We start from the raw sequence: 23,080 nt of genomic DNA, 5'->3' as shown, positions 1-23,080 counted from the left end.
GAACAGTGTTAACTTTTCAGTTGGTGTTAGGCTGTGGTATTCTGCCACCCTTCCCCATTGTCTCCTCGTGTATTTGCATCATCTTATTATGAATTCAGGAGCTGGCATGGACAGGGTGAAGTCTGTACTATCAGATGCAGAAAATTATGCTTTCTAATTAGGACATGAATAAGTATTTCTAGTTCGCTGCAGATGGATTTTTTTTTTTAATGTTTTGACGCACCCGAATCACTGACAAATGAAGTGCTTCCATTAGCCCAAAGCATGGTAGAAGCATGGAAAAGTCTTGCTTAAAAAGCAGTGGATGCAAGCTCCAAATTTTAAATCTGATATTGATTTCTTGTTTTTTTTTTGCTTGCCAAGGCTTATTAAAGGCTATGGTGTTTGGGCAGGTGGATAGACTTAAGGTGCAGATTAGCCATAAACTCATGAAATGGTGGAACAGTCTCGAGGGGGCTCAATGGCTGGCATTTGTCCCTATGATGTTGTTATTACCTTTGCCATGTGCTGTTGTTCTGCACTTATGTCTGAAAAGTAAGGTCCAGTCCATTCACTCTTTTCTTTACTTGGGCAATTCGCTGAATGTATAGGAGTCCTACCACTTGACACTTCCAAGTGGAATTTAAAAAACAAAATTTATTTGTTCAAGGGATGTGGCTGACGCTGGCCAGACTAACACTTACTGCCCACCCCTAATTGCCCTTGCGAAGGTGGTGGTGAGTGGCTGCAGTCCATGTGGTGTGGGTACACCCACGGTGCCGTTAGGGAGGGAGTTCCAGGATTTTGACCCAGCAGCAGCAGCAGCGAAGGAAGAACTGTGATTAGGTTCCAAGCCAGGATGGTGTGTGTGGCTTGGAGGGGAACTTGCAGGTGGAGGTGTTCCCAAACACCTGCTGCCCTTGTCCTTCCAGGTGGTAAGAGGTCACATGGGTTTGGAAGGTGCTGTTGAAGGACTGTCGGTGAGTTGCTGCAGCGCATCTTGTAGATGGTGCACACTGCTGCCGCTATGCATCTGCACTGGAGGGAGGTGAATGTTTAAGGTAGTGGATAGGGTGCCAGTTAAATGGGGCTGCTTCATCCTGAATGGTGTCGAGCTTCTTGAGTGTTGTTGGAGCTGCACTCATCCAGGCAAGTAAAGTATTCCGATACATTCCTGACTTGTGCTGTGTAGATAGTGGACAGGCTTTGGGGCCTCAGGATGTGACAGTCACTCGTGCAGAATTCCTTAACCTGCTCTTGAAGCCACAGGATTTACCTGGCTGGTCAGTTTTGTAGCTCACTTCAGCCTGAGACCAATCAGCAGCCTTGTGTGAGTGTCGCTGGCAAGGCCAGCATTTGTTGCCCGTGCCAAACTGCCCTTGAGCAGGTGGCGGTCAACCACCTTCTTGAGCCACTGCAGGCCATGGGCAGAATTTTTCCCTCATCAGGCGGGTGTGCGCCTGACCGGAACGGGAGGAAAATAGCGAGCGGTGACCTCAAACAAGCGTCCCGACGTCATCGTGCGCACTCAGTATTTCAGTCGGCGGGTGCATACGAGAGGCGGCAGCACTCCCACCGACAACTAAGAGGCCTATTTAGGCCCTTAATTAACGGAATCGAATTTTTCGCTGTCCGTCAAGCGGCCTTTGCATTTTTTTTTGCAAAACCTCATCCGCGGGTGGGGGTGAAGTTTTGACCGATGATTGAAAAAAAAAACTCTTAAAAACTAATTTTTAACATGTCCCTGCTCATGTGACAGGGTCACGTGATGGGACATGTTTTCCTTTATTGTTCAATTCTTTATTTGTAATGTTAAAAATCTTCAGCTCCCTGGCAACGCAGAGGTGCTGAGTGCGTCTTTCAGGCTGGCTGGCTGTTAATTGGCCAGCCAGCGTGCAATCGCGGCTGGGGCCCGATGGCGGGCACTCCTGGGCCCGCCCGCCCACCCGACGAGGTAAAAACCCTGCCCCATGTGGTGTAGGTACACCCACAGTGCTGTTAGGGAGGGAGTTCCAGGATTTTGACCCAGCGGCAGTGAGGGAACGGTGATATATTTCCAAGTTAGGATGGTGGGTGGCTTTTTGGAGTGGAGCTTGCAGGTTCTGGTGTTCCTATGCATCTTGCTGCCCAGATCCTCCCAGCTGATAGAGGTCGCACCTAGAGCCTCTAAAGGTTTGGAAGCTGCTGTCGAAGGAACCTTGGCAAGTTACTGCAGTGCATCTTGTAGATGGTATACACTGCTGCCACTTTGCACTGCTATAGGCCTACAATACAAACCACAGCTCAGAAGGTGAATGGAAAGTTGGTGTTTAACTCAAAAGGGTTAGAATACACGGAGAAGGGAATTACGCCTCATTGGTACAGTGCCTTGGTTAGACCTATCTGGGGTACTGAGTTCAGTTCTGGGCACTTCAGGAATGATGTATCGACCCTGGAAGGGTTGCAGATTTATGAGAATGATACAGGACTTAGAAGGTTAAACTTTGAGGGCAGTTTGCATAAACTTGGCACGGACCTCCTCGAGTTTAGGAGATGGTGGGGTGATCAGATTGAGGGGTTTAAAATGTTCAAAGGATTCCATGGGTCAGATGCAGAGGAACAGTTTCTTATTGGTGAGAGGTCAAAAATGACAAGGACGTAACCTTTAAGTTGGAGCTAGGCGCAAAATCAGAAAGCAGTTTTTCACACAAAGAAAGGGCAGTAAAAATTTGGAACACCGCCCTCCAAAAGGCTGGGGGCAATTGAAACTTTCAAGACTGAGACTAGTAGATTTTGCTTCACTAAAGGTATGGAGCAAAGGTGGAAAATTGGAGTTGAGGGACAAATCTCTATCACGTAAATGGATGAGAGATTAGGTGTTGCCTGTGTGACCATGCCTCTGTGCCGAATATTCAGAGCAAATTGGTAAGGGCGGGTGCAGGAAATGGAGACTACCACACGGGTACCCGTTGGAGGGGGGAGGCTGAGGTATGTTGCTGGTCCTTAGTGGGGGAAAAAAAATTGATTCTTGCCTCTTGGCTGTGCCGTACCCGGCTTGGGGTGCCTGACTCTGGAAATCGCGTGAGGTGAAAGAGAAGGTCCAGGAGTTGGAAGCGTGAGCTGGAGTTGGGACAGGCCAGTGAGTTTTATTTGCCCGCCTTGAGTGAGTTCAGCGTCATGTTCGATGCTTCTGCCTAGCTTGGATGTGTGCTCCTTCAAATTTCGCATCTTATTTCCCCTTACTCTCTCCTGGTAATCCCATTCTTTTTTCTCGCTTAATCTTATCGTCAAATGTTGGTCGAAATTTCCTTTCTCGCCTCCATCTCCCTCCCTGCATGACTGGTGACCTAATGTGGGCCACAACCTGGATGGATGGTTGTTACTTCACTTGGAAGCCCTGCGTGTCCACGCTATGTGGCAATCTGAATATTGATTGATTGGGAGCCGTGAATAATGGGCCACAGATTTGGAGCAGTCAGCCAAGAGCTGCAGAGGTTACAATTTCAGCTGCTGTCGATTTCACGTCATATTTCAGTGCCTTGGGGGGTGGGGGGAAGGGTGCGAGGCTGGGGTTGGGAAGGGGGGGAGGTGGGGGGGCGGAGAGTAGATGAACTAATCCCACAGTTCTTTAACGCAAAAAAAAAAAATTCCAATGCACAACTGTCGGAAGAAGATCTCCCGTTAAAGAGGTGAGGTGATGTGTGAGCTTGTCTTGTTTATTCATGGGGATAATGAATTTGAATTGCACACCAAGTATCCCTGGCTGAAAGCATTGTAAGTAAGTTAGATCTGTGAGCTGATGTATTTATCAGATTGCAGTCGTTCTGTGGCAAAATGAAGGATGGCGCTGTATGGCAGGGCTTTAAGCTCCCCTGGATTATGGGTGTTTACTGGCGTAGTTGATGCGCTTTGCTGGGAAAGTGGAGTTATATTATCTCGTCAGCTGCAGCTTTTGGCCTCTCTCGCCTTTCATTCCCTTCACTGCTCCCTCTCCCATGTCAAGCGGAGAGAGAGAGAGAGGTCATATAATGTGTCAGTGGCAAGAATGCATCAAGTCAGCTGCAGGCACGTCTGTACCCTGTCTATCCCCGTGGAACAGGCACAAAGTGAGCGCTGTGGCTGCTATTTGTCTGTCGTGACATAAAGGAATTCTCTGCTCGCTCGGTGAAGAGAAAGGAAGGATGTGACATGACTTGCTGGAGAGAAATGGGTCTCCTAAAACCTGTCGAGGCTGTCACGGTGCAGTGTGCCTCAGACTGTGGTGTCATCGTTGGCCTCCAGACCTTCTGTTCGGTAAGGGAATGCTGAGACGTGTAACAGTTGCTCACCACACGATGGGAATGGCAGGGATAGAGTAATTCTCAGATGTGTTGTCATTTCTTTGCTGCTTAAAGGACAAGTGACCTTTTGAGTGGGCTGTCTGTCATATCTATATAAAAAAAAAATAAAAGCAGAAGTGGAGCTCCTATTGCAATTGTTGAGGAAAATAGGAAGGATCGGTCCACTGAAAAGTTTGAGGGACTTGAAAATGTTTCACATATTGTGAATTTACGGGTCACTGAATGCAGAACTGCCCCTGAGCTCACACAAGAGAAAGCAGATCACCTTAAATAAAGGAAGTACTGTAGGTGAGCGTTTAAGCTGATCAAGGAAGCTGATCAAATTACCAGATGCATGGGATATAGGAGAGGGAGAGGCAACACACACACACACACACACACGGAATTGGAGTGTTCAGTTTGTTTCTGAGCTTGGAGCTACCTCTAGTCCAAGAAGGCAATTTATCCTGGAAAAACTCAGCAGGTCTGGCAGCATCGGCGGAGAAGAAAAGAGTTGACGTTTCGGGTCCTCATGACCCTTCAGCAGAACTGTTCTGTTCTGTTGAAGGGTCATGAGGACTCGAAACGTCAACTCTTTTCTTCTCCGCCGATGCTGCCAGACCTGCTGAGTTTTTCCAGGTAATTCTGTTTTTGTTTTGGATTTCCAGCATCCGCAGTTTTTTGTTTTCGTTTTTTTTAAGGCAATTTATCCTGTCTGGTTAGCTGTAAAGGGAGGGACTGAAAACAAGATGCTTCCGTACTAACCTAAAGTGTTCCTGCTCTGGTGACACAATGTTGACTGTTCCTAATCCATACCCACTTCTCTTATCAGGAGAGAGGAGAGGTCTATGGTCGATTGATGCATCACATCGATAAGCAACTGGTGTTAGTGAGCGAATGAGCATTAAGGTGTATTTTGAAATACCACTGTGCTGAACTTCAGTCTTGGGGGGTTAGAGGTGAATTCATTCACATTTGCGCCTGTGAGTTATTGTTGGTTGTTGTCGAGCTGCATTTACTTTTTTGTGTAACCTGTTGAATCTGTTGAGAAAAGGCTTTCAGAGTATTTCTTAGCTGCCGTGTGCCTGGTACGTGGATACGTGCCACACATTACTCCAGACTTTACTGTACCATTGAAGCACCACTTCACAGAGAGAACCCAACATGGAACTTAACTTTTTCTTTTCACTTTAAGACTGGGTCACCCTGGTTAAGCTGTACAGTTAATTGCATTTGCCTTTCCAATGCCTGAAAGCTTGGAACTATAACGACTTGCATTTGTATAGCACCATTGCATCATAAAACACCCCCAAGACACTTCACAGGAGTGTCAACAAACAAAATTTGATATCAAGCCGCTTAAGTTGATTAGGGCAGGTGACCAAAAGCTTGTTCAAAGAGGTAGGTTTTAAGGAGTATCTTGAAGAAGGAGTTTTTTTTTATTCATTAATGTGATGTGGGCATTGTTGGTGAGGCAGGGAGGGTTTAGAAAAGAAATTCCAGAGCTCAGGGCCTCGGCCGCTGAAGGCATGGCTGCCGTTGGTAGAGGTGTTAAAATCGAGGATGTGCAAGAGGCCAGAGTTAGAGGAGTGCAGAGATCTGAGGGTTGTAGGACTGAAGAATGTTACAGAGGCAGGGAGGACAGGGCCATGGAGGGAGTTGAAATCAAAGATGAGAATTTTAAACTGAGGCAATGTCTATAACTGGGAACCAATGTAGGTCAGTGAGCAGGTGGTTTAGGTGAACGAGATTTGGTACAAGCCAGGACATGAGCAGCAGAGCTTTGGATGAGCTCAATTATGTAGAGGGTGGAAAATGGGAGACCACCCGGGAGAGCATTGGAATAGTCACTTTGAGATGTAACAAAGGCACAGATGAGGACTTCAGCAGCAGATGAGTTGAGACAAAGGCAGAGTCCTGTGGTGCCATGGAGTAGGTCTGCGCTCTTGCTGATCGTGTGCATAGGTGGTTGGTAGCGCAATCCAGGGTCAGACAGGATACCAAGGTTGTGAATGGTCTTATTCAGACAGTCGCCAGGGAGAGGGTTGGAGTCAGTAGCTCTGGAGCACTGAAGTCGATGGCTTTAACCTTCCCGATGCCCAAGAGGAAAATTCCACTTTCCCAGGACTGAATATTGGACAAGCAGTGTGACAAATTTGAGACAGAGGAGGGTCAAGAGATGTGGTGGTGATGCATAGTTGAATCATAGCATGATGCAGCAGAGATGTTCATTCAGACCAGCATGCCTGTCTGTGCTGGCTCTTCAGATGAGCTATCCAATTAATCCCACTTATTAGCTTGGTCAAAGAGGTAGGTTTTAAGCAGCTTTAAAAACCAGAAACACTCTTTATGTATAATTTGGAGCAAATAGAAATTGAGGGAAGGTTTTGACTGTTCAAAAAGCCAGCAGAAGAGTCTTGAGTTCAGGCTCTGCCAAGAAAGTGCTCATTTATGCAGCCTATTTAGCAACTGAGATTGCTCAGGATTATTTTGCATCAAAGAGTCAAAGCTGGCTACAGAACATTCACCCAGGTCCACACAAGCCCCGTAGCCTATTTTCATTTTCCCACTCAGCCCCCATACATCTTTTTCAAGCATCTGCCTAATTCCCTTTTAAAAGAAGAGTTCCCAGCAACAATTTCCGGGCGTTGATTTATGGGCGAAGATTCCACAGTCTTAACAACTCTCGGGCCGGAATCTTCCAGCCCCGATTACGTCAGGTGCCATGCCGGGCGGGTAACAATATGGTGAGAAGGCCAGAAAGCGGTTTCACATTGTCGTGAAACCAGTTTGTGATCATCCACGCCACTTATTGGCAGGCAGCAATTCCCTGCACCGCACATCGGGAACCAGATCACCAGAATCACCGCCCCCCCCTCCCCCCAACCCCACGTTGGATCATCTGGGCACCATGCCGACGTGTTTCCCAACTGTACATAAACATTATGCACCTGGCGAGCTGCACTTCACCCGGGACTTTGAGGCTTGTTTATCTACCTTGCTTCGGGCAGCACTCACAGTCATCAGCGCCAGGCTTCGCAGGCAGAACCACATCAATTTCAGGGGGGTTCACAGGCAGGTCTCTACCTACCAGACCAGCCGTAACGCAGGGGTGGCTTTTCAATGGCTGCAAGGCTAGGGCCTGCTTGGGGAAAGGGGAGAAGTGGTCTCAGGCAAAGGAAGAGGCTGCAGGGCGAGGGCTGTACTGGGGAAGGTGGGGTATCCCAGAGTGTGTGTGGGGCATATGTTGATCTGTGCAAGTGGCCTAAATATGGTGAGGGCTGAGGGGGCAGTCTCCAGAGGGGATGAGGCCAGATGGAGATGTGAGGGTGTGTGTGAGAGAGTGAGTGGTGATGCCCCTTGAGCTGGCAGTGAGTGAGATGCCAGTGAATGTGTGTGAGGTTAGAGTGATAAGATGTTTGCCGTACCCTAATGGCACAGCTGAGATCATTCATCCGTTTTCTGTACTGGGTGGCCAACCTCTTGTGTACATCATTGGCACTGACCACCCCTGCCATTGCCTCCCAAGGCGGAGTGATGAGACTGACAGCCAGAGAGGGGGTAGAGGACATTGCAGCAGGCATCCACGGTGTCCAGAAGGCATCCCAGGGATGTGTCACTGAATTGGGGGGGGGGCTGCACTCTTCTTGACTTGTCCTCTCTGGGGCTGTCTAGGTCTGCAGGCATTGAGAAGTATGCACACGGCTGCAGTTTAAATATGGCGCCTTGTGTGAGGAAGCAGCGAGGTAACCGCATAGCGGACAAATCGGAGGCTGCCCACCAGCAAGACGGCATGTTTCCTTTGGCTGCATAATTAATGAGGTGGGAACGGGATGATACAGCGTGAAAACCCGCCATTGCGGCAAGCGGGTAAACTGGCATGTTTCCCGCCCGCTGCCAAATTTTGTGCAAATCTGGGATGATTCTTGCCCTCTGTCTAAAGAACCTTTTTACTAACCTTCCCTTTAGTGATTATGGTAAATTTGTTTCATCTCATTACATCCTTTTCAACTGGAGAAACAATCTTATCACAATTTACCTGACCGTAGCTCTACATAATCCTGAAGACCTCTTTTCAGGTTATCTCTTAATCTTCTCAGGCCTAATGGAGAAAAGTGCCCCGACTTCTTAGGTGCATCCTTATGTCCATACCCTCTATTCAGTGGCATCATGATTGGTGGTGCCTGCAATGGAGACCCCTCTCTTCCCAGATCTTAATGAGTTTAAATTCTAGTCAGTTATGTAATGGCACAGCGGATGGTAAATGCTGAACTGTGCAAATCCCAGAGGGAAACTTGAAACGGCTGCCGCAATTGTTTTTGCAATTTGTATTTTTATTTTGAGGTGCAGACCTTGAATTCAGTAGTAATAAGTCCACTGAGTCTTAGAGGTTTTGTACAAGAGTAAATTAAACGTTTATTAATAAAATAAATTATTTTTAATCACATACATAGGTCTACAAAATACTACCATGATAACTCCAAATCCCCTAATTAATCTAGCTCCCAGTTACACCTCCGTTAAGACAACAGTAAAACAACGTAGATTTCAACAGACGCAGGCAAAGCACACAATACCCTGGACAGTGATATTTAAAATGAATTCTCTTAGCTTCGGTTCCTGGAGACAGCAGCTTGGTACCTAGAGGCTGAAGTCTTTTCAGGCTTGTTAGATCTTAAAATGCCTTCTTTTTACACGTAACTTCATCTCCTTTATACAGGTTTCTCCCTTTTTAATGTAAATCCCATTGTCCCAATATGTCTTTGCAACTTTACTTTTTCCATAATATAAATCTTTATAGCACTCATGTTAATGGTAATCTTTGGGAAAGTAAACACTGTTTGGCTTAGCCTCTGTTGGCTAGGTGTAACACCTTACCATGAACCTGGTCTTGCAATACTTCCTCTGGACAATAAATGTCACTATCCCACAACATTAAGGATTGGCTAGCCCCTGTGTCTCTTAAAAATTTTAACATCTTTACCTAGCCCAATCTGTACACATGGAAAGACTTTCCCTTCACATATAAAATCTTTAACCATCTCTGCAACCTGCTCCTCAGAACTCCCTTTGGCAAATTGTGAACACATTCCCACTTCTTTACCTATCACTGCTTCTCTCTGTTTTACCTATACACAAACCACTGGTTTTTCCTGTGCCTGAATCTCAGAACCCCAAGTACTTTTACTTCCAGAACATTTCTGCGCCCCAATAGTCCTAACAGATTTTCCCTGTAATTTCCAACACACTGACTTCGTGTGTCCAACTCTATTACAATGAAAACACCTCAATTTTCGAGTGTCACTCAGCACCTTCCTTTTTATTCTGATTAAAAGCTTCCTGGGAATTTCCACCTCCTCCTTCTCTCCCCTGGCTACCCACCTTCCTTTCACCTTCCCACTTTCTATATTTCTCTGGTAAGGGTGATGGAAAAACGGTTTAGCTCTATGAACTAACTCGTAGCCATCAGTTATCTCTGCTGCTTGTCTTACCACATAAGTTCTCACTACCAAAGGAAATGAATCTTTAAATTCTTCCAAAAGAATTATTTCTCTAAGAGCTGCATGTGTCATCTCTATCTTTATGCCCATATCCACCGGTCAAAATTACTTTGTTTTACTTTCGCAAACTCAACATGAGTTTGTCCAGGCTGTTTTCTCATGTCCCTAAATTTCTGCCTTTATGTCTCAGGAACCAACTCGTATGCACTCAAAATATCCTTTTTTATCACATCATAGTTCACCGACATTTCTTCTGACATTGAAGCATAAACTCCATGTATTCTACCCACCAACCTGAATTGTAACAACAATGTCCAGTTTTCCTGTGGCCATTTCATCTGTTTAGCTATCTTCTCAAATGAATTAAAGAATGCTTCAACATCTCTTTCCTCAAACTTCGGAAGAGCTTGTACAAATTTAAACATCTCCCCACTGGGTTTTAGGTTAAAGGTTTTCTCATCATCTGCATCTGATGTCTCTCTTTTAATATCCAGCTTCTTAAGCCGGTACTCTCTGTCTCTTCATTCTCTCTTCCATTGCTAACTTTCTCCATCCGGAGATCAAGTTTTCGCAATTCCATTTCTTTTTGAAATAATCTCTCTTCGCCTGCCTCTAGTCCCAGTTTTTTCCATTTTTAATTTGTTTTCCTTTTCGTTTGCCTCCAATTCAAGTTTTCTCAGTTCATTTGCTCGTTCAAATTCCAGCCTCTTCATTTGTAACTGAAGCCTCACTACCTCCAGCTGTGACCTCACTAGTGTCAGGTATCACTCCCAACTTTAAATGCTGTGCTTTCACTTCAACTATGTCTGCTTTCTTGCCCCTACAGGTAACCTCACCTGCAACTTATCTGCCAACTCTGTTAACTTACCGTTAGATACTTGTGTAACCCAGTCAGTGTTATATCCTCTACTTCCAAAAAAGTTTTAGCCATGGATAGAGCCATTTTTGCATCCTCACCACTTTAAAAATAGCTCACACCAACTCTTGAATACAAAGTGCTTCTTTTACTCGTAACCTTAAGATTAACCAACTCCAAACCAATCAAGCTATTTCAAATATATCCCAGACAAGCCCCCAATTTTGTTATGGCACAGCGGATGGGTAAATGCTGAGCTGCTCAAATCCCAGAGGGAAACTTGAAACAGTTGCCGCAACTGTTTTTCCAATTTGTGTTTTTATTTCAAGATACATGCCTTGAATACAGTAGTAATAAGTCCACTGACTCTTAGATGTTTTGTACAAAAGTAAATTAAGCATTTATTAATAAAAGAAATGATTTTTAAGCACATACAGAGGCATATAAATTACTACTATGATAACCCCTAAATCCCTTAATTAATCTAGCTTCCCAGTTACACCTCCGTTAGGGCAACAGTAAAACAACATAGATTTCAACAGATCCAGGCAAAGCACACAAAACCCTGGACAGTGATATTTAAAATGAATTCTCCTGGCTTCGGTTCCTGGAGACAGCAGCTTGGTACCTAGAGGCTGGAGTCTTTTCACACTTGTTAGATCTTAGAATGTCTTCTTTTTACACAACTTCATCTCCTTTATACAGGTTTTTTACCTTTTAATGTAAATCCCATTGACCCAATATGTCTTTGCAACTTTACTTTTTCCATAATATAAATCTTTCATAGTACTCATATTATCAGTAATTTTGGGGAAAATAAACACTGTTTGGCTTAGCCTCTGTTGGCTAGGTGTAACATCTTACCATCTCTGAAATTCACAACTCTGGTTTACCTAAAAATGCAAATGTTCTTCACACGTCACATTCTAAAACTTCACAGCCATGTTTACGTATTTAGCATTTCAAACCTAGCTTCTCTTCTGATACATCAAAGTACCCAGACCAGCTGCCTGTAATTCAAATAAAACCCACACACACACCTACACACAGAGAAACTAATCCAACCCCACCATTAACCTACATTTACAATAAATTATAATAATATTATGAAAATTATTGTATTTTCACGATCGTTAGTTAGTCCCGCCTCACCCTCAAGATGCTCATAATGCGATGTTTCTGTGAGGATTTGTATCTAAGGAATGAGTCCAAATCTGGGTCCCGCTGAGGCCTGGGGATTGAATAAAGAAATCAAGAAAGAATTTGCACCTATATTACAATGTCAGGACCTCCCAAATGCCAGAAACGATAAAGCACTTCTTGATGTGTAGTCACTGTTGTAATGGGTCAGTTAATTTGAGCATAGTAAGATCCCAGAAATCACAATGAAACAGTGCCTACATTGGCCAGGATTTTCGAGTTAATGGGTCTACCAAATTTTTCCGTCCCGCCCGCGACGATGCCTGCCGGTGGTGGGACCGGAAAATCCTGATCAGTCGCTTTGTGATGTTGATTGAGTCCATATTGGCCAGATTATGGGGGAGAAAGCCCCTGCTCGTCTTTGAGTTGGCATGGCTGGAGGATCCTTTGCGGGCACCTGAGTGGAGGCCTTGCTTTCACGTCTCATCAGTGGATTTAAGCGTTGAAAGAGAGGCACTCGGATTTGGAAATTTGAAGAAAAGTAATGGAGAATGTTGGAAACAAGCAGCAGAGACTGTTGGTGTTTGAAAGATAACAAAAAGGCTAATTTTTCAAGGTGGGCCTCTGGTGGTGAAAGGTCTAAATTTTGGAAATTTCATCAAATCCCTCCCGTTGCTCCAAGTCATGTTCTGGACAAGTGACCTGCCTGGTTGTTGAAGGGTTTTGGGTTATTACCCTATTCTCCAGCTGTCATGGGAATCTAAAGTGAGACAACAGCAAATGCTTGCATTTATGTAGCAAAGCTAAAAGCAGTAAAATGTCCCTCGGTGCTCCACAGGAGCATTATCGGGAAAATAATTTACCCTGAGACAAAGAAGGAGACATGAGGGCAGGTAACCGAAAGTTTGGTCAGAGAGGTAGGTTTTAAGTAACATGTTAAAAGTGGAGAGATGAGGAGAGGCAGAGAAGTGTAGAGAGAGAATTTCAGAGCTCAAAGCCTAGGCTGGTGTCTCTCAAAATGAAAGACTGCGTTTCAAATGGACTTGTAACTTCGGACCTTCCATCTGAATTATAATTCTCACACAACGCAAGTGCTGCATGTAAGGGGTGTTTCAATAATGCCTTTATTAAAACAGGTATTTACATTAGTGCTGCTCTCACCGCTGCTGCCTGCACTGCCCTCCAGGGTGAGGCAGTCAGCTCACTCTGTACTTCGGGTGCGGGGGCTGCACCCTGCCACCACATTACTTCGCAGACCCCCGGAACATCTGCGCGGACCCCAATTTGGGAAGCACTGGCCCATGCCCATACCTGTTGTGATTCTGCATTATTTGCTACTCAGATGGCTCCAAGTTCAAGTGAAACCCAGTGGCAGCATTTGTAGTGAAGCGTCAGAAGTTGAGGCACAAGATTCACTCTGAAGGCAGTTTTAGATTTCCTGCCTTCTTTTGCTTTGTTTACTTTGGCAGTTCCATTTCACTCTCCACGGGAGCTTTCTGCTGCGTGGTTTGTGTGTACAGGAGCTGTAGAATTAATTATATTATGTTCAAATAGCGACAAATGGAGTCTGCAGCTCTTATCATTTCTAAAGCAAAACACTTCTTTTCCCATCAAAAAGTACTTTTATGTCCACTCGCTCGAGATGGTTAAAATGTGCTGCTCAGTAGAATGGAAAAGTAAAGTGTGTTTGGCTTCAAAGCAAAGGATGATAACAGCATCATCAGCTTGCTCTAATGTCACAATTTCCATCCAAAACCTGCTGCCTGCAGCCTAATTGCACTAAATCCTGTTCACCCATCGCCCTTCTGCTCACTGACCTACATCAACTCCCTGTCTGATGATGGCTTCATGTTAAAATTCTCATCCTTGTTTACAAATCCTTCCATGGCCTTGCACCTACCCTCCTCCAAGATCCCCGCGCTCCTCCAATTTGGTCTCTTCCGCATCCCAGATTTTTCATTGCTCCGCTGTTTCCGACAATGCCTTCAGCTGCCTTGTCCCTAAATTGTAGAATTCCCTCCTTTAAACCTCTCTACCCCTCCCTCCTCCTTTTTAAGGTGCTCCTTAAAATCTACCTCTTTTGGTCACTTGTCCCTAGTATCTCCTTAAATGGCTTGCCCAGCTTACGCTCTTGGCTGTGAAGCACCTGGGGTTGTTTTACTAAGTACAGGGTGCTATATAAATGCAAGTTATTGTTTTAATTCCTAAATAGAGTTGTCAACCTTCCAGGATTGCCCTGGGGTTTCCAGGATTTATGAACAATCTGGGAGTAAAATCACGAGAGAATTTTTAAGAGTCCTGAGTTATTATTACATTATCTTTCAACAGTTTCACGTATTAATTACTAAATATTGGGAATGGGGAGGTAGCGATTTTTTTTAAAGAAGCTTTCTGAGGGGCTGGGCAGGAGGCCATGAGATCAATTGGTCACTCTGGTTGGAATCTATCCAACCAACAGAGTTGGCAACCTAGCTGTAAATGCCCTGAAGCATTTCGCAGATGATCAGACAAGTGCTGGGCAGCAGAGTCTGTGTGGATAAGTGGACAGGACTGTTGAGAAGATCTTGGGGTAGAATTTCCATGGAAGTTCCTGGATTTCTTGCCATAATGTAGGAAGAGGATTGGTGAAATTTCCACCCGCAGGGCACCATCAATGACTATTGACATAATTTCTCTGGTAATCTCACCAACCACATCAGGAGAATCTATCGGGAAAGTTCCAGTATAGGACTTGGGAAGACATTTTTCTAAGGCGCGAGAGAGAGGGAGGGGAGAGGGGGAATGGGAAGGCTTGGGTATATGAAGGACACTTCGCAAAGTATTGCCAAGGCGACAGAGCTCTGGTGTATTGGAGAGTATTAGAAGGACAGGTGTCCTGAAATTTCAGTGAAACAAATTTCTAACAGTTACCTGAGAACTTCTTCATTCGGCGTGATACATTTTTGGACAAGTAGAAAAAGGAGACGGTTTCATGATCCAGTGCTCCTTTGTGTTGTTTTGCTCATGGGAAATACAGGTCAGAGAATCATCTCCGTCCTGTGGATACTGTATGGTGCAGAGCGTGTAGACCTGTCATAACACAGGAACAACCTTCTTTCAGTATCTCCAACAAGTGGACTTTGTGTTGATTGGCTAGTCAACTAGAGATGGGACGAGCAATTGGTGGCTAAGTCTGATGCGGTTCTCACTGGTTATCTGCACTTGCTGTTTCCCACCAGGACCTAGAGTCCAGAACCAGAACCTTGGCTAACTTTTTCCTTCCCTTGCCCAGGGGCTTTGAAGTCAAGTCAAGCCTCAACAGGCAAGGTCTGGCAACACAGCACAAAGCAGGAACAGCTGCTGGGGCCTCTCAGTTAATATGGCAGTAGCACTGGAGAACATGTCCCTTTGATTGCTGTGTCAATGTTGGGAGCATAGCATTTGTTGGGAGTCAATGTGCCCAAGGGAAGATGGGGAGCAGAAATGTGTAGCGTCAATTATACCAAAGAAAGACTTGCATTTATATAGTGCCTTTCACAGGATATTCCAAAACACTTTGCAGCCAACAGAGCATTTTGGAAGTGTAATCACTGTAGCAATGTAGGAAACATTGCAGCTAACTTGCGCGCAGCAAGCTCCCACAAAAAGAAACACGATAATGATCAGATAATCTGTCTTCAGTGATGTTGATTTGAGGGACACTTATTGACCAGGTCACAAGGGAGAAATTCCCTGCTGCCCCTCTTCAAAATTAAGCCATGGGATTCTTGATGCTCATCTGAGAGGCTAGATAGGGCTTGGTTTCAACTCTTATCCAAAAGACAGCAGCTCTAACAGTGCAGCACTCCCTCAGCTACTGCACTGGGAGCTTTAGCCTAAACTTTTGTGTTCGAGGCCCTGGAGTCGGATCATTAAAGGTTCCTCTCTCCCAGATGGCCACCATTTTGATGACATATCTTCGACAGACCATATCTCTTCATGGGTCCTGACTCCATGAATACTTTGAATTGTTCATAAGGCGCGTCACAAAGGGAAGTCAGATGTCCCATAGTCGCTTCCCAGTGTTTGCCTGGCCAAAGAATTTCCTTTAACTGGGGCACATTCTGACTGCCTAACTCCCTCTCATTGTATGGCTTTCAGTCATACTTTCATGTTGTCTCCGTTGTTTGTTTTGACTTACTTATTTGCTGGGGTCAGTAAAGGTTGGGGGCGCAACAATAGAAGGAGCTTGGAGAGGAGAAGAGTTAGGGAAACAAGGGAGCCAGTCTAAACACACAGAGCGAGGGATCGGGTTGCAGCTAAAAACTTCCTAAGTAGTTGCACTCTGTGATATCTGATCAGTCTCCTGCCTGTAAAATGCTCCCATCAGCAAGAAAGGATTGTTGCCAGTCAGTCGAAGGTGGTCCACAGAGAGCCAGGTCACTGGAGGCTGAAATACCAGCAGTTGATCCACCTTTAGATTGACTTGCAGGAACATGATATGCATTACCTGTTTGTTTATTTGTTTGCTAGACTGGCTGTCTTTGTAGCTAGTTCAGTCCCCAATTACATGGTCTGAAAGCCACTTCTGTCACCAGTCTCTCCCCATTTCTCAATAAGCACAGGACCCTCGGAAGCTCCATTAGAGGTTAGTTTGTTTGCAGAGTTATTTTCACATGGACCTGCATGGTTGATCAATCAGGAGGCTTTTATTTACCCTCCCAAGTTTCTGTATTGATTGCTTGGTAGGAGAATGCTTGCAGGAGAATGCTGTCTCTCCAGTACTTACTGCATTATTTGTGGCTCTGCCTTTAAGTTCTCTCTCCCTGAGCCCCTCCGTCTCTCTCTACCTCCGACCCTCTTGCTTGCTTCTACATTTGGACACTTCTTAAAAAATAGTCTATTTCTTCCGATCATCGGTCCTATTTCTTCATGTGGCTCAGTGCCACACGTCAGCTGATGACCCTGCTCTGAAGTGCCTTGTGACTGTGTGAAAGGGGCTGTATACATGCAAGTTGCTGTCGATTCGAGTGACCTTCACACAGGCGGATGGAGAGTTTGGAATGGAGACAGCATTTAGACTGCCCTTTTTTAATTTATTCATTCATGGGATGCTGGCGCCGCGGGCTAGGGTAGCATTTATTGCCCATCCCTAACCGTCGCTGAGAAGGTGGTGGCGAGTCACCTTCCTGAACCGCTGCTGTCATGTGTTATAGGAACACTGCCGGTGAGGCTTTTGCAGTTTTGGTTGGCCGCGGGGTGCCAGGCACTTCAGGGATGTAGGATCAGAATTAGGCCATTCAGCACTTCAAGTTGGCTCTGCTGTGATCACAGCTATTCTGTATCTCAAAAACATTTGGCCGCCTTGGCTCCATACCCCTTCCTTAACAAAAAATCTTACTGATCTCAGTTTTGAAATTTTCAGTTGATCCCTAGCCCCAACAGCTATCTGTGTCTTATCGATCTTATTGGAAATATAAGACCATACGGGGACTTGACAAGGTAGATGCTGAGAGGATGTTTCCCTTTGTGGGAGAGTCCAGACTTAGGGGTTACAGTTTAAAAACAGAGTCTCCCATTTGGAGATGAGGAAGAATTTCTCCTGTCAGAGCGTCATTAGTCTTTGGAATTCTCTTCCCCCAGTGAGCATTGGAGGCTGGGTCCTTGAATGTATCCAAGGCTGAGTTGGACAGATTTTTGATCGACAAGGGAGTCAAGGGTTATGGGGGGAGCAAACAGCAAAGTGGAGTTGAGGCCACAATCAGATCAGCCATGATCTTATAGAATGGTGGAGCAGGCTGGGGTGGCCGAATGGCCTACTTCTGCTCCTAATAAAAAAAGAAAGTGCTGAAAAGTCCCAGCAGGTCTGGCAGCATCTGTGGAGAGAGAAACAGAGTTAACGTTTCAAGTCCAATATGACTTCTTCGGAGTCATCCTTTCTAATTTATCCATTCCTTACTCCCCCTTAGCTGACCGATCCAGAGGCCAAATCTGGGGTCCTTACGGCCACCCTGGCCACTGGGGTGGTGACGTTTTGGCCTGCATAGCTCAGTTTAAGCTACTGAGTGTTCAGAAGAGATTGAAAGGATTTCTTTTAATGAGTAGCCCTCCAAGATGGCATCTTTCATCCACACATAGAAACTAGGAGCAGGAGTAGGCCATTTGGCCCATCGAGCCTGCTCCGCCATTCAGTATGATCATGGCTGATCCTCTATCCATATTCCCGCATTCACTCCATACCCCTTGATGCCCCTAATATCCAAAAATTTATCAATTTCTTTCTTGAATGTACTCAGTGACCTGTCCTCCACAGCCTTCTGTGGTAGAGAATTCCACAGGTTGACCACACTGCGAGTGAAGAAATTTTTCCTCATCTCAGTCCTAAATGGCCTGCCCCATATCTTGAGACTGTGGCCCCTGCTTCTAGACTCCCCTGCATCCAGAGTGTCTAGCCCTGTTCGAATTTCATGCCTTTCAATCAGATCCCCTCTCATTCTCCTAAACTCTAATGAATACAGGCCCAGTCAAACCAATCTCTCCTCATACGACAGTCCTGCCATCTCCGGTATATGCCTACTGAACCTTTGCTGCACTCCCTCTATGGCAAGTATATCCTTTCTTAGGCAGGGAGACCAAAACTGCATGCAATACTCCAGCTGTGTTCTCACCAAGGCCTTGTATAACTGCAGTAAGCCATCCTTACTTCTGAACTCAAATCCTCTTGCAATGAAGGCTAACGTACCATTTGCCTTCCTAATTGCTTGCTGCCTATTTACTTTCATTGACTGGTGTACAATGACACCCAGATCCCTTTGTACATCTATATTTCCCAATATATCACTATTTAAATAATACTCTGCCTTTCTGTTTTTCGCACTGAAGCATATAACTTCACATTTATCCACGTTATCCTGCATCTGCCATGTGTTTTCCCACACACACAACTTGTCTCAATTGCCCTGAAGCCTCTTGTATCCTGCTCACAACTCATAATCCGCCCAGTTTTGTGTCATCGGCAAACTTGGAAATATTGCATTTGGTTCCCTCATCCAAGTCATTTATATATATCGTGAATAGCTGGGACCCAAGCACTGATCCCTGTGGTACACCACTAGTCACCGCCTACCACCCGGAAAAAAACCTATTTATTCCCACTTTCTGTTTCCGGTCTGTCAACCAATTCTCAATCCATGCCAGTATATTACCTCTGATCCTATGTGCTTTAATTTTGCCCACTAGCCTCCTATGTGGGACTTTATCAAAAGCCTTCTTGAAATCTAATTACACCACATCCATCCACTGGCTCTCCCTTATCTAGTTTACTAGTTACATCCTCAAAAAACTCCAGTAGATTAGTTAAGCATGATTTCCCTTTCATAAACCCATGCTGACTTTGTCTAACCCCGTTAATGCTTTCCAAATGTTCTGTTACCACGTCTTTTATAATAGACTCTAGCATTTTCCCCACTACTGGGCCACAAGATGCATTGTTCCAACAGTAGGTCGTTCTTTAAAGATCTTTAATTGGACAAATGATGCTTCCCATGTACTTTGATTGATGCCACAGTAGTAACAGATTGTATTGTTTCTTTATTTTAGACATGAAGAGTAATGAAGCAAACCATTAGCATCTGTTGCACAAAACATCAGTAACCAGATGTGCTAAACAGTGTCTGCCAAAAAAACAGATTAATGTTGAAGAAGATGTCATCATCTGTCTGGAAACTTTGGGCCCTGTGGTGCTTTATTGTCCTCGGTGGGTGGTTACCGTTTACGAAAGGTAAGATCCAGATCCTGCTGTTCAGTGTTGACAGTGTGGCAAAGTTGTCATTTGTAAATGTGCTCACAAGATTGATTTCTGCACTTATATTTGGGGTTTATCTATTGCCTGTATCCTAATTTGCAGCAAGTCCCCTTACTAAAGGGGAAAATTCAATATACAATTGAAAATTCAAAATACAAAATTCTTACAGGGCTCGACCGAGTAGATGAAAGAAGGATGTTTCTGCTGGCTGGAGGAGGGGTCCACAACCAGGGGACACAGTCTCAGAAATGAGGGGCAGGCCATTTAGGGCTTAGATGAGGCAGAATTTCTTCACTCAGAGGGTGTCGAACCCTTAGAATTCTCTACCTCAGAGGTCTGTGGAGGCTCAGTCAGTGAGTATCTGCAAGACAGATGTCGGTATTTTTCTAGATATTGAAGGTATCAAGGGTTATGGGGATAGTGCAGGGAAAATGGCATTGAGGTAGGAGATCAGCCATGATCTAGTTGAATGGTGGAGTAGACACCGAGGGGCTGAATGGCATAATCCTATTTGCTATGTCCCCATCACCAATCTCCCCTGTATTTGTGCAACGCCTCACATATAAAACTCTCTTTCGCTTGCTTTCAATACCTCCACGGCCTCTTGGTGAGATTTAACAGTTGTTCTGGTGATAATGAACTAGCCAATGAACTATCACTCAGTGGCAAACCGAGTGCAAACTATATAGATTCTATTAAGATTGGAGGCTGACATCTATTTTGTCATTGGATCTTTTCCATTGGTTTGGCAAAGCTGAAAAGTTCATCTTGGCTTTGCCATCAGATGTGGAGGGTGCCCAGAAGTCAGGAACTGGCATGTATCTGTAAGAACAACTCCCTAGACCAGGCATGCTGAAACCAAATTGAGGATCTATCCTTTGTCCTGGTTGAGGACAGCAAACTAAATGGATGTAGGGTTGAACATTCTCGCTTTAGCAGCTTGCTGCCCTGACAGTAATATTGCTGGATGACAGAAAGGACAAGGTGGGCTTGCAAATAATTTATACAGTGCCTTTCACCACTACAGGACAGCCAACTAAGTACTTTCAAACTGTAGTCACGACTGTATAGTAGGAAATGCAGCAGCCAATTTGTGCAAATAGCCGTGTGATAATGACCAGCTAATCCGTTTTTGTGACTTCGGTTAAAGGGTAAATATTGCTCAGGATTCCCTTTCCCTTTTTTGAAATAGAGCCATGGGATCTTTTCCATCCACCTCAGAGCGCAGCTGAGACTTCAGTTTATCATCTCAAAACAAAAGTTGGCGCCTCCAACTGTGCCAAACTCCCTTCAGTACTGTTCTGGCTTCTCAGCCTTGAACTTTGTGCTCAAATTCCAGTGTGGGACTTGAACTCTCAATCTTCAGACTCAGAGCTGAGGAGTGCTACCAACTGAGCCCTGTTGACACAGAGGTGTTGACACTGCCCACGTTTGCCCTCCAAGGCTGCAAATTTTTTTTGCAGGAAGGAGAGTTTTGCCGATCGTTTCTTTTGAGACACGTTTAATTTTTATTGTGACGTTGTTGTTTGTAAGTCATCGGATGTTGAGTTCAGATTTGATTTTACATCTGTGTGCTAGTGTGATCCACAGACACAGGCAAAGGTTCTTAACAAAGCCTCATTGTTCCCAGCTGAAATGCTGACTTTGGCTTCAAGGATGTTTTACTGGGGAGTAATTCTAGCTTTTAATTAATGATCACAAAGCCATGCAACTCACAGAATTATGACAGCGCAGAAGGAGGCCATTCAATCCATTAGGTCCATACTGGCTCTCCGACAGGGCAGTTCACCTAGTGCCACCCCCCCACCCCCCCCGCCTTCTCCCCGTAACCCTGCACATTCTTCCTTTTTAGACAGCTATCTAACTCCCTTGTGAATGCCTTGATTGAACCTGTCTCTGCCGCACTCTGTGGTAGTGCATTCCAGATTTTAACCACTCGCTGCCTGTAAAGGATTTTCCTCATGCTGCCATTGCTTGCAATTTTTTTTTTGCAACTATTCCATGTGACACAGCATCTAAATATTTTTAAATTAGGTTACTTAACGATTGGGATATCAAAATAAAGCACAGACTTGCAAATCAAACAAATTGTTTCCTTCAAAATCGTAGGCCTGATTTTTGGGTGCTGAGGGAATTAAGGAATATAGGGATAGTGCAGGAAGGTGGATCTAAGGTAGAAGACCAGCTCTGATCTCACTGAGTGGCAGGCTCGAAGGACCAAATGGTGCTATTCCTTCTCCTGTTTCTAAGTTCTTATGACTCTGTGTGTGCTAGTACTTTGATGAAAGCACAGTGAGGAACACAGGAAGAGGAGTAGACCATTTAGCCCTTTGAGCCTGTTCTGCCATTCAATCTTGAGATCCTTTGCCCCATGCCTCTTAGATTTTTGCTACGCAAAGGCATTATCAATACCATTTGCGGAGGTGAGCTCCAAAGTGATGCGAGGTGATGGCGTAGTGGTAATGCCACTGCCCGTAATTCAAGGACCCAGACGAATGCTTTGGGGACACGGGTTTGTATCCCAGCTGGTGGAATCTTAATTCAGTTGATTAATCTTTTAATTGATTGTTGTAAGACCCATCTGATTCACTACAAACGAGCAAATTAGGAGCAGGAGTAGGTCATTCAGCCCCTCGAGCCTGCTCTGTCATTTGATAAGATCCTGGCTGATCTGATGGTGGCCTCAACTCCACTTTCCTGTCTACCCCCTATACTTGTTGACTCCCTTGTCTATTCTTACTTGGTCTGACCTACATGTGACTCCACAGTAAAATGGTTGACTCTTAATGGCCCTTTGAAATGGCCTAGCAAACCACTCCTTTCAAGGGCAATTAGGGATGGGCAACAAATGCTGGCCTTGCCAGTGACACCCAGATCCCGTGAAAGAATGAAAAAAAAACTTCTAGTACTCTGTGTGTAGAAATGTTTCCTAACTTCATTCCTGAAAGGCCAGGTTCTAAGTTTTAGGCTCTGTCGCCTAACCCTAGTCTCCCCGACCGATCGGTGGAAACACTTTCTACCTATTCTGTCAGTCCCTCTCAGTACCATAGAATGGTACTGCGCAGAAGGAGGCCATTCAGCCCATCAAGAACATGCCAGCCCTTTAGAAGAGTAATCCAGTTCGTTCCACATCCCGTTCTTTTCTTGTATAACTGCAATTTTTTTTTTTCAAATATCTATTCTGTTTCCTTTTGAAGGCTGCTATTGAATCTCCGTCCACCGCCCTGTCACCAGGCAGTGCATTTCTAACCAGTCATTGAGTGAAAAAAGCTTTTCTCTCTGTCACCTCTGTTTCTTTTGTCAGTCACCTTAAATCTCTGCCCTCTAGCTATTAACCCTGCAGCCATTGGAAACAGTTTTACTTCGTTTACTTTAAAACTATGAATAAACACCTCTATCAATTCTCCTCTTAGCGTTCTCTGTTCTAAGGAGACCAACACAACCCACTCTGTTCATTTTACTGCAATCCTTCATCCCTGGAGTCATTATAATAAATCTCTTCTGCACCCTCTCCAAAGCTAACACGTCCTTCCTAAAGTGTGAT

General features: G+C 44.9%; 1 protein-coding gene across 5 annotated transcripts in view; it reads left to right on the top strand.

Annotated features, from left to right (window-relative positions):
* The window catches only part of adgrl2a (adhesion G protein-coupled receptor L2a), an 865,273-nt gene that overhangs the window by 523,388 nt on the left and 318,805 nt on the right, over positions 1-23,080 (top strand). For all 5 annotated transcript variants that reach the window (XM_078560693.1, XM_078560690.1, XM_078560691.1 and 2 more), the window contains one exon: positions 19,332-19,512. In XM_078560693.1, the coding sequence (XP_078416819.1) occupies positions 19,425-19,512 (88 nt within the window). In that variant the 5' untranslated portion in view covers positions 19,332-19,424. The remainder of the gene's footprint in view (positions 1-19,331; positions 19,513-23,080) is intronic.

Source organism: Cetorhinus maximus, chromosome 17, assembly GCF_964194155.1.
Source record: "Cetorhinus maximus chromosome 17, sCetMax3.hap1.1, whole genome shotgun sequence".
NCBI lineage: Eukaryota > Metazoa > Chordata > Chondrichthyes > Lamniformes > Cetorhinidae > Cetorhinus > Cetorhinus maximus.
The sequence above is the reverse complement of the archived record's forward strand: the minus strand, read 5'-3'. Positions and strand labels throughout refer to the sequence as shown.